Genomic DNA, 12,840 nt, shown 5'->3' with positions numbered 1-12,840 from the left:
TACTGTTAAAAGTATGTAGGTACATACAATCATAATTATATGTTTAGGTAAAACGTTTAGCTAGCATAAAATGTGCCTACTTTGTTACCCATTGAGTAGCTATTTTGTGCTCCAACAGTTTTATACGGGTACATTAAAACTACGTCACAATCTCATTTAACTGTTACAACATCACAGTAATCAGGTATACTTAAAATAGGCATAAAGGTATATCAAATTACCCCAATAAAATAAAATAAAAATATTTTTCTCCAATATGCTCGGAAATCTTCACCTAATACGGGTACGGGAAGTTCTTCTTAATGGTCAAACTCAAATAAAAAAAAATGTCCTGTTTTAACGGTCGGGAAGTTATTACCGTATTGTTTTTTACTTTATAAAAATACGTACCCACTAAGAAAAATCAATGCAAACAGCCAATCATTACTATAGCCGCGTCTACACGCATGAAATACCACCCTAATGAGCAAGTGTAAGTAGGTAATAAAAAAGTTAATACTTTACAGGTAGACGAGTCTAGTATTAATACTATGTTTTACTCACAGTATAGCTGTATTTGCACGTTAACCCTCAAAGGGGGCACCAGCAGTGTGTTATCCGCGGTGCAGGTATACACAGCTTCTAAGTAATCCCTGGTGAGCCGAGGGATCTTCAGTTCCAGTGTGCTGACCCCAGAACCATCTTCTAAGGGTTCCAAGGTGTGAATGGGCTTGTCATCCCGCCACCATCGTAGGCGCGGCATTGGTTTACCTGTTGAAAATTAAAGTTTAGTAAAGGTATTTACAAACACTGGCACTGAAACTACGAGTTGATATAATTTTTAAAACAATAGACAAAAAAGGCAATAGATAACAAAGTAACTTTAAATTGAACGTCACCAATTAACTCGCTGTCAAACACGCAATGATACTTAAAATAAAGAATATATTTATGTAAGTTATGATTTTTTAATTAGTATTTAAAATGCAATTTTTTTATTGTAATATCTAACTTTTCGTCATTCTTATTTAAACACAGTTTTTACAACTCAAATTTCAATATTTCATTCGTAGATTTTTTTATAGATAGTAACTCAATACTTTATTCATAGATAGAAACAATACCTACTGTTTCTAGCAAGAATGTTGGAAAATAATGTAAACACAATATATTCGCGATTATCGAAAAAAAATGATTTAATTTATTTTGTCGTAGTGTGTTGTCTCTTATCTATTTCCAATGTATATATCGATAAGTAATTAGGTACTCGAAATTAGATTAAATATCAGGAATTTGTTGTATAATTTACTCGTAAAGGTATTGAAAATTGATCTTTAGACTATTTATTAGTATTTTTATAGATATAATGACTATAATTACCTACCTAACCTATTAGTTCTTTTGATATTTATTTATGTAAATTGCCTGAAAATGATTAATTACGATAATGATAATTAGATAATTTCCACAATCACTAGTTTAAAGGCGGAGTTTAAAAATAACTCAAACAACCACTAAATGTAGTCTGTACCTCTGGTTTACTTATAAGGGTTAAATCATTGCTAATGATCTGATTTGTATAAAATTGATCATTGCAAATAAATGTAACCCGTTTCAAGATAATCGGTCGAATTAAAAAAAAAAACTTGCCCAGTGCGAGTCGGACTCGCGCACGAAGGGTTCCGTACTATTACGAAAAAACGGCAAAAAAAAATCACATTTATTGTATGGGAGACCCACTTCATTATATTAATTTTATTCTGTTTTTAGTATTTTTATTTAGTGTTTTTATAGCGGCAACGGAAATCCATCATCTGTGAAAATTTCAACTGCCTAGCCTATCACGGTTCATGAGACACAGCCTGGTGACAGACAAACAGACGGACAGCGGAGTCTTAGTATTAGGGTCCGGTTTTTACCCTTTGGGTACGGAACCCTAAAAAATATCCCGTAGAAACAGCTGGCCTATAACGATGTGTGATAATTGAATAATTCCCTGGATTTTTACAGGATCCCATCATCAGATCCAAACGTGCCGAAAATATGAACAATTGTTAAATTACACACATTTAAAACGAAAAAAACATACTAAAATAAAAAAATGGTAATCCAGACGAATGAATCGAACTTTTCCAGTACTACAATATGTATATTTGAGAAAAGACAGTAATGTGTGGTAATGTTGTAGTTATGCATAATTTACTTACTGTCACTGCCGAAAATAATAGAATCACACTACAATTAACATGTAAAACACATTTTATTGTATGAGCACAGCCATTTTCATGCACTTTAGTGTTGTACATTAACATTGATTGTATAATAATTAACAACCGAATATTAATATTATAATGCTGATGCAAAAGGTTCTTAATTACCTACACAAATTTGTTAAATCGAAATGGATCGTACTATATCATTGTTATTAATACAGGTAAATATATTGACTAGCATTGAATCGGAGAAGGTTCACATGAAAAATTGGGTAATTTCTCACGAGGACCCCTTTTGTAGCGCTATTCTGGTTTAATTTTCACAACAGACCCAGTTTAAGGATGACATTTTCTTACATTTCAGAAATAAATTCATTGAATCCGGACTGCCCGACTACTCGTAGGTACTATTATGGCCTATGATTTGTTTGTGTTAAAATTACATAATGATAATCGAACGAGCGAGCGAAGCGAAGCAAAGCGAAGCGAATTTTTTATAAATATTTAATTTGGAACATACGACTGGCTAGGGGCAAGTCCCGTTATTTCGGTGTTTTTAAACTGAACTATCAGATGATAGTTTATTAGTAAAAGCAATAACTTAAGTAAATTTGTTCTAATTTGGATTTTAAAAGGTAAAAGTGTAGTTGAAGGCATTCAATTATGAGCAGGCTCGACCGAGGTGTTATTGGAGCTAGAAGAACCTACAAGGCACAAAAGCTAATTTATTTCGTATTCTATGTATAACAAAATAGTAGAGAGACAAAATCTTGCAGGAAGGCTATTTGAGGAAAACTTATTCACAAAGAGCTATTCGGAACGGTCACTAATTTCCATGATTTCTATTATAGTTGTCAGTCTGTGAAATTGTTTAGAGCTTGCCATATACCACTGGAGAGAATTTGATTAAATTTTGTACAGTAACTAAACCAATATCTATTGTACTTGTTTCATAATAGGAACTTAATACGGCGAAAAAATCCATGACTTTACTTTCCTACTGTCAAAAATAAAGAATATCACCAATAATTATGTTATTTCTAGTTTTACCTCCACTTACAACACAGGTGAGCTTGACACTGGTATCTTCTATGTACGGACCAGCCACGCCGCTTACTTCTTTGTCTAGTTCGTCGAATATTTTCGGTTTTTCTGGTAACTCTGTGAACAAATACAACTGTGAAAAAAAGCTTGCGAAGAAATAATTAATAATTACACAATTTGACTAAGTTTCACTCCATTTGTATAATAATTAATAAAATATGTGCTTCAAATTATGTAACTTTAATTGAAACCACTTCGCGTTGTCTGATATAATTGAAATTTGGCGTAATTCCTTAATTTTTTGACAATAATTAATAAACGCTAACATAGAGCTGATGTATTAATGCAGCTAGAAGGCAGCCAAAGGAAATCCTTGATGAAAAGCACAACCATATTGAGTTTAGGCTCATTAGAAATGTCTTGACGAGTACTTGATTGAAATGTAAAGTCAGCAATAAATATTTTGTGACAGTAACTTGAAGTACATTGCAACTTGGGGGATAAAATTAATACGTATAGTAATATTCGCTTCTCCGCTTTGCATCGCACCTTTCATGATTCAGATAAAATTTTCTTCCTCTAACATAAGATACGTACGTCACAGACGCATTTTCGCATGCCTACTAATTTAGTATAGTCATTTTAAAATAACATTTTAGGTATTACTAGTTTTATTACAGGAGTTGTTGATGTGATTAACCAAATGAGGCATCAATTTATTTTTTTTATTACATATACATATTTGATATACTCGCGGAACAATTGCCTAGTTACGATCACATGACGACTCCAACCTGTCTGTGAAGTTAACGAGTGTAATAATTATGCTATACATGAAATTATTATAGTGGGTTCTTGAATCGTTACTATCATTAGATTTCAATACTCTTCAGACGATATTGTTTATTAGGTATTTTAATTTGATTTTAATCTCATCCATACAAAGTTAAACTAAATAATAATAATTTCAGCCTATATACGTCCCACTGCAGTACCGTGCAGTGTGCACCTGTGCGCGCGCTCATGCGCGAGAGGGCTTGGGCTATAGTCCCCACGCCAGCCCAATGCGGATTGGGGACTTCACATACACCTTTGAATTTCTTCCCAGATGTATGCAGGTTTCCTCAATATGTTTTCGTTCACCGAAAAGCTAGTGGTAAATATTAAATGATGAACAAAAAACTCATTGGTACCAGCCAGGATTTGAACCCGCGACCTCCGGATTGAAAGTCAGACGTTATTTCCTCTCGACCACCACCGCTTCAAAGTTAAACTGTATAGGTATATGAAATCATTACGTTGCCTAAAACTTTTAATAAGCTTGAACTTTGGTCCTAAGAATGAAATTTGAACTTTCAAGATCCAATTTATTCTTAGTTATAGTAAAAGAAATACCAGACTCTCAGGTACTCGCAACCTTTGAATCTGTTCAGGCTTTAGACGTACCTAATACCTTATTATGTAGAAGTTTTAAGTCGATAGAAGTTTGAAGCAACCGAGAGCAAACTCTTTGTGGTTAATTCTTGGGACTACACGGCTGCGTTATAACAGAACAAAGTATAACATTTTTTTTTGTGTAAATTGATGACGACACGAGAGATCAAACCTGAGATGCAATTCAAACCAAGCTAGTCTTACCCACAGTTAAAGAATTCTTGTGAATTTCCTGTGATAAATGTTCGGCACGCACGACGCCCCTCCATAATTGAGTTACCCTACATTAAACTTTTTCTACGGGCCGTATATTGGCTAAAATAAAAAGGCTTCTAGCCGTCCCTGACGCAAATTACTACGGTCCCGGGAAAATCTTATCATCGTTATTGTGATTTTTTGAAATGTTGCACGATTTGGGACGGTAACAATGTTTATGTAAAGTTTGCACACGATTTTTGGATAAAGGTTCATATTTTTTCTTGTAGTAGGTATCAGTTTGAATCTTATTAAAATAATATATGAAGGTAACTTAATATGTTTAATTGTTTATATCAACGTATTAAATAAATTCACTTAATTCCTATGATCATCAAATTATATGAAAATTATTATGAGATAACTATAATTATGTAGCCGTATTGATATTGTTTTCCCTGGATAAGTATTATTTAATATACTTTAGTTAATAATAATTTAGTTTAGATTAGTAATGCTGGTTTTTAAATTGTGTATGGCTTGACATTTCTATATAATCAATAGTTATTTACCTACTTGACCATCATAATATAAATACATATACCTGTAATATAGGTTTAGAACAATTGGCAATTGTAATTTACTTTTATGAAATAAAAAAATCTAAAGCTAAAGGTAATGAGTAGGTTTAAAAAACTTTTTACATTAACTAATTTTTAGGGTTCCGTACCCAAAGGGTTAAACGGGACCCTATTACTAAGACTTCGCTGTCCGTCCGTCCGTCCGTCCGTCCGTCTGTCACCAGGCTGTATCTCACGAACCGTGATAGCTAGACAGTTGAAATTTTCACAGATGATGTATTTCTGTTGCCGCTATAACAACAAATACTAAAAACAGAATAAAATAAAGAATTAAATGGGGCTCCCATACAACAAACGTGATTTTTGACCAAAGTTAAGCAACGTCGGGAGTGGTCAGTACTTGGATGGGTGACCGTTTTTTTTTTTGCTTTTTTTTTTCGTTTTTTTTTTTTTTTGCATTATGGTACGGAACCCTTCGTGCGCGAGTCTGACTCGCACTTGCCCGGTTTTTTAATTATTATGGACCGTGATTCAGTAGATCGCCCGTTATAACAATTAACAACGACCTGAACTCGTATTCACGTCTAATTTAGTTCGATCCATAGTTAATTTAATAATTGGGGTCATTATTTTACTTGCGCAATCCATTTTCCCGCAACCGTGAAATACCGTCAAACGGGGGAGAATAGACTGGTGTATCGCTCTCTCAAAATTTAATAGTTTGCCTTTTTACCAAAACCTAGAGTACCGTACCGTGAAACAATTCATTCCTTCCGAGAAATATAAATTTACTCATTGAAAAAAAAAACATATTTTTTAAGAAAAAAAAACGACTTCTATGGGTGAAAGATTATTGTAGATGGTGCACTATGTAGAAAAGGAGATAAAACCACTCACTTTTCTAGTAGCATTTCGTTTCTAAATATAAGTATAAATATACATATAAGGGTCGCAGTACTCGCAGTTCTAGCCCGAACCCACTTCTCTGATAGCAGTTCGGTTCTGTGAGGATCGCAGTTCGAACCTAACCATTCCCACTTTTCTAGTAGCATTTTGTTTCTGTAATGCTCGCAGTTCTAACCTAACCTAACCCACTTTTGTTCGGTTTTGTGAGGATCGCAGTTCAAACCTAACCTAACCCACTTAACGGTGCATGCGGTGCGGTGTACGGGGGTTTGAGCGGGAGGGGCTGGTAAGTTTTGCCTATTGATTCTGTATAAATGAATTTATTATTAATTTTATTAGAGTAATTATGTGACATATTATTCAAAATGCAAATAGAAATATTAGTTTAATTTTATTTGATCTTCTTATACAAATACTTATATTCTAATTTAGTCTGTAGAAATCGATTTCATTTAAATTATTACTATAATTTTATTTAGAAAATTGTGACATTGACATTGTTTCTAATTCCATAATTATTCGGCATTGTACATATAATTTAAGTTTTGATTTATTTCAATTTTATTTCATTGTACAGTGAAACCTGGTTAAGTGGGACCTGGATAAGTGAGAAACCTCTATAGCTGGGACTCATGGTGCGGTCCCGACACTTTAGCACTGAATTACCTCTGTTAGTGAGATAAAACGAACCTCTATAACTGGGATTAGTTGTTGTGATTTTATAGTCACATTTACCTCTATAATTGAGACAGAGAGTGTATTTTACCTCTTTTACTGAGACTATATTTATAAGATTACATTTTCCTAATTGTTTTTTTAGAATTTTATACGAATTACCTCTGTATCTGGGATAACGTCAATCTATGACCTCTTGGACTAACTTGGACTTTATTGATCTATTTCCGTATTCTTACTAACTCTTAGTCTATCCACAAATTCCGCATTTGCTTAATTGTGTCTAAACGACTTCAAGTTTCATTTAGTTACTTTATGTAGTTAAGAGCGCTATTACATTTCGGCGTTGAGCGAGTTTAGGTATTTTACGCGCTGCGGCAGGCCGTGCGAGCTCAGTACGCCGATCCCTTCTACCACACTCGCACTACAATGATGGATTAAACATTCTTGATCCTTCGCGAAGCATATTGAAATCAACCATAACAACACTAACTGTACTTAACTTTTAAAGTTCTAAAACTGTTATTTGGTAAGTACGAAAATACTAAATGCAGTGCAAATGTACATAGGGGCTGTTCATAAATTACGTCATCTATTTTTGACGATTTTTGACCCCCCCCCCCCCCACCCCTCAAATCATCCAAAAATCAAGCTTCGGATGAATCTGTTTCCTCCTACGTCATGTTACCATCATCCGATGTCCAGACCCCCCCCCCCCCCACTCCTCCCATTTGAAACGACGTAATTTATGAATAGCCCCATACTCGTACTTATGAAGGTATATTACTCGAAAGAAATTATAGGTACCTACTCGCTTATTTACATGTTTCGTCATTGCATTTGGTACCTATAGGTTGTAAAGTTTGTATCAACGAGGGTTTAAAAACGAACTGGTACTGAGGATCTGATGATGATTAAGGTGGTCACGGATACCAATCAACCATGTAGTAACATGATTAGGCTCGTTTGATTCGTCTCAACAAGATCTTTGACACTGAAGATACACAGGGTCTGATGATGGAGCTGGAAGGTGGCCACGGGTACCAGTCTATCATGTAACTAAACAACTTCGTGTTTGGGCTCGTTTGATTCGTCTCAACAAGATCTTTGACACAAGACAGTACTCAGGGTCTGATGATGGAGCTGGAAGGTGGTCACCGGTACCAATCAACCATGCAACTAAACCACTTCGTGTTTAGGCTCGTTTTATTCGTTTCAACAAGATCTTTGACACAAGATAGTACTCAGGGTCTGATGTTGGAGCCGGAAGGTGGTCACCGGTACCAATCAACCATGCAACTAAACCATTTCGTGTTTAGGCACGTTTTATTCATCTCAACAAGATCTTTGACACAAGGTAGTACTCAGGGTCTGATGATGGAGCGCGAAGGGGCGACGGGTACCTGTCAATCATCATCAGACCCTGAGTAGTATCTTGTCTCAAACATCTTATTGCGAGGAATCAAACGAGCCCAAACACGAAGTGGTTCAGTTACATGGTAGACTGGTACCCGTGGCCACAGTCCAGCTCCATCATCAGACCCTGAGCACTAACTTGTGTCAAAGATCTTGTTGCGACGAATCGAACGAAGCCAAACACGAAGTGGTTTAGTTGCATGGTTGATTGGTACCGGTGACCACCTTCCGGATCCATCATCAGACCCTCAGTACTACCTTGTGTCAAAGATCTTGTTGCGACAAATCAAACGAGCCCAAACACGAAGTGGTTCAGTTACATGGTAGACTGGTACCCGTGGCCACAGTCCAGCTCCATCATCAGACCCTGAGTACTAACTTGTGTCAAAGATTTTGTTGCGACGAATCGAACGAAGCCAAACACGAAGTGGTTTAGTTGCATGGTTGATTGGTACCGGTCACCACCTTCCGGATCCATCATCTGACCCTCAGTACTACCTTGTGTCAAAGATCTTGTTGCGACAAATCAAACGAGCCCAAACACGAAGTGGTTCAGTTACATGGTAGACTGGTACCCGTGGCCACAGTCCAGCTCCATCATCAGACCCTGAGTACTAACTTGTGTCAAAGATTTTGTTGCGACGAATCGAACGAAGCCAAACACGAAGTGGTTCAGTTGCATGGTTGATTGGTACCGGTCACCACCTTCCGGATCCATCATCAGACCCTCAGTACTACCTTGTGTCAAAGATCTTGTTGCGACAAATCAAACGAGCCCAAACACGAAGTGGTTCAGTTACATGGTAGACTGTTACCCGTGGCCACCTTCCAGCTCCATCATCAGATCCTGAGTACTATCTTGTGTCTAAGGTCTTGTTGAGACGAATCAAACGAGCCTAAACACGAAGTGGTGTAGTTGCATGGTTGATTGGTACCGGTGACCACCTTCCGGCTCCAAAATCAGACCCTGAGTACTATCTTGTGTCAAAGATCTTATAGAAACGAATAAAACGAGCCTAAACACGAAGTGGTTTAGTTGCATGGTTGATTGGTACCGGTGACCACCTTCCGGCTCCATCATCAGACCCTGAGTACTATCTTGTGTCAAAGATCTTGTTGAGACGAATCAAACGAGCCTAAACACGAAGTGGTTTAGTTGCATGGTTGATTGGTACCGGTGACCACCTTCCGGCTCCATCATCAGACCCTGAGTATTATCTTGTGCCAAATATCTTGTTGAGACGAATCAAACGAGCCCAAACACGAAGTGGTTTAGTTGCATGGTTGATTGGTACCGGTGACCACCTTCCGGCTCCATCATCAGACCCTGAGTACTATCTTAAGTCAAAGATCTTGTTGAGACGAATAAAACGAGCCTAAACACGAAGTGGTTTAGTTGCATTGTTGATTGGTACTGGTGACCACCTTCCGGCTCCATCATCAGACCCTGAGTACTATTTTAAGTCAAAGATCTTGTTGAGCCGAATCAAACGAGCCCAAACACGAAGTGGTTTAGTTGCATGGTTGATTGGTACCGGTGACCACCTTCCGGCTCCATCATCAGACCCTGAGTACTATCTTGTGTCAAAGATCTTGTTGAGATGAATAAAACGAGCCTAAACACGAAGTGGTTTAGTTGCATGGTTGATTGGTACCGGTGACCACCTTCCGGCTCCATCATCAGACCCTGAGTACTATCTTGAGTCAAATAAATACATATAGAATCAGGTCGTTTCAAATATTTTTAATCCTGTCCGGTAGTTTATTAAACTGTACCATTATAAATTATAATACTATAAAAACAGTGCTAGGATCAAAGTCTCTCGTTGCGGTTTACACGCACACAGTATAGCGTTTTACACGGCGCCCGCCGCACTCAATGATAAAAAACCTCGTCGTCGCCGTTGAAAATGTGCGGAGTCGACCGACACACGTCCTGCCTCTACAAGCTCTGCCGCGGCACTGAGCTGGCGCAGCGCGCGTCATCGGTAATATAGAGTAGTTTTCAAAAAATTGCCAAAAAATTATAGTAGAATTTCATAAACACTAATGTATACCAACAGTATAAGCAAACGTTGCAGCTTGCTTGAGTATGAAAATGACTTCGATATTAAGTAGATTTTCGTAGGAATTGACACTTGTTTCGGAGAGAAAATCGAGTTCGTTTTACTTTGATTTTCTCTTTCTCAAAGGTATGTAGGAAAAATATAGTTTGATATGCCTAAAGTACAGGGTATTAGTAATACAAAATAGCCAGGTTTAGCAGAGTAAAATTCTCAACATTTCCAAATAAGAGCTCGCCATTCAGTGCTTCACGGGGTTTTTCGGAAACGACCATCAGAAAAAAAATCATTACTAATTTAATAAGTCCTTTTTCTAATATTTACAACGATATTTATAAAGATAAGAAGACGCTTTTACTGGAACAAGTACTCATTGTTTCTAATAATGAGCGCAAAGTCCTGAATTTCGTCGACTAGTATCATCAATTTTGCATTATTTCGACTTTTCTTGTAAGAGCGCTCTTAAAACTATCGAAACGAAAGCTGAAATCTTGATAAGTAACAAGGATAAACAAATTTTCATTTAATAAATTTCTAAGACGCAATGAACTCCGTATAAAATTTAATTGAAAAAATCTATCCTTTGGAAAATCATTCAAAATAAATTCTAAGAAATATTTAAACAGACTTAAAAAATATTTAGGATTATTTTACCTAAACATTTAAAGATAATTACAAAATACCTTATTAACCACCTCTATAACTGAGATATATCCTCTATTAAAGGGACCCTCTGTAAATGAGTCAGAAATTTATTTGTACCTGGCTAACTGAGAGCCTGGATAAGTGGAATACCTCTTTAAGTGAGACAAATCTGCTCGTCCCTTGAAGTCTCACTTATCCAGGTTTCACTGTATTTATTGCAGGTAATGCATGTTAGATACTAATTAAGTAATGTAATGCCAACTAGCACGTAACGTTTATTTTTGTAAGTGCTGATTGATTGAAGTGAATAAATGAAATGAAAAATAAATGGTACATAGGTAATCATAGTGGTTTATTTAGTTTAGATATCATAGTGGTTTTCCGGGTCCAAGTCCAGGTCCAGTTCCGGGTTCAGGTCCAGAAAAGAGCCCGGATCCAGGTCCAGGTCTGGGTCCAAGGCCAGCTCCGGGTCCAAGTCCGGGTCGGGGTTCGAGTCCGGGTCCCAGTCCAAGTCAAAATCGAAATTCGAAATCGCCAAACGTGTACTATGCGTTGTTGAAGAGTTCTGTTCTGATCATCACCAGCAGTTCCACTTCATCAAATGACACTTTTTCGAATGTATATTATGCTTGATTTGTTGATAAAACCACAAAAATCACTAGGTACATATATGTATGCCTTTAAGATTTGAGGAGTTCCTTCGATTCATCATGGATATCATCATCAGAACTGGGTTTTATTAAAAACAGGACCAATACATACAATCAAAAAAATAATTTCCTAAATCGGTCCAGTAATGACGGAGATATGGAGTAACAAACATAAAAAAAAAACATACAACCGAATTGATAACCTCCTCTTTTGAGATTTGGAAGTCGGTTAATAAACGGATGTCAACTATTGTAGTGTTCGACTTTCAAACCAAAGATTGAGGGTTCCAGGCTCGTCGAATTTCTCATTTTATAAAAGAACGCAAACAAATTAATAATAGAAGTTACAAGGGATCAAAATGATATATTTCCATCAAGTGCGTACATTGAATCCTGAATGAAGCGATGGATTCTACAATAAAATCCCGAACGTAGTGGGGGATTCTAAAGTAGAATCCTGAGCTTAATGAGAGATTCAAGAGTTAACACCCAAGACGAAATAATTTTGATACAGTGTGACACATACTCTGCTTTTCACATCAACTATGAGGAAAATAAACAAATCTTAGTGTTGACACAATCGGATGCTTAAACAGATTATTTAAGCTAAAAAAATAAAGTGCAAAAAATGTAAAAATAGTGTGCTAGAACAGAAAAGTGTTACTTTGATCCCTCCTAGCAGGGAAGAAAAGTGCCACTTTGATCCCTCCTAGCAGGGAAGAAAAAGTCCTTTTTCGAATTGGTGATGTGAAAATAATATTGTTTTATTTAACCAGACACATTGTCGCTATATTTTCATAAAGTGTTGATCAATATATCCAAATCAACAAAGTTGTTTGGAAAATTGGAAAAACGTGTGACTTTTTTTTCAAATCACAAACGTTAAACTTCGTAATCTTATTGTAATAACCTAATCGGCTGTCCCATTTCAAAACCTAGTAAGTGACAGATTTCTCAAAATTTGTTTTTTATGTTATTTGGACCCACCTAGTAGTAAGTCCTCACCCGATTACAAAAAACCTGCTCAAAAATCGGCATA

At 36.4% G+C, this 12,840-nt stretch overlaps 1 protein-coding gene across 3 annotated transcripts in view; it reads right to left on the bottom strand.

The window, feature by feature from the left end:
- LOC134806791 (nephrin-like) overlaps positions 1 to 12,840 on the bottom strand; it is a 174,829-nt gene that overhangs the window by 38,927 nt on the left and 123,062 nt on the right. For all 3 annotated transcript variants that reach the window (XM_063780148.1, XM_063780149.1, XM_063780150.1), the window contains 2 exons: positions 3,243 to 3,353; positions 544 to 750 (listed from right to left, as the gene is read on the bottom strand). In XM_063780148.1, coding sequence (XP_063636218.1) covers positions 544 to 750; positions 3,243 to 3,353 — 318 coding nt within the window. The remainder of the gene's footprint in view (positions 1 to 543; positions 751 to 3,242; positions 3,354 to 12,840) is intronic.

The sequence above is a fragment of the Cydia splendana genome, chromosome 3, assembly GCF_910591565.1.
Source record: "Cydia splendana chromosome 3, ilCydSple1.2, whole genome shotgun sequence".
Classification (NCBI taxonomy): domain Eukaryota; kingdom Metazoa; phylum Arthropoda; class Insecta; order Lepidoptera; family Tortricidae; genus Cydia; species Cydia splendana.
This window is presented reverse-complemented; position numbering and strand designations above follow the sequence as displayed.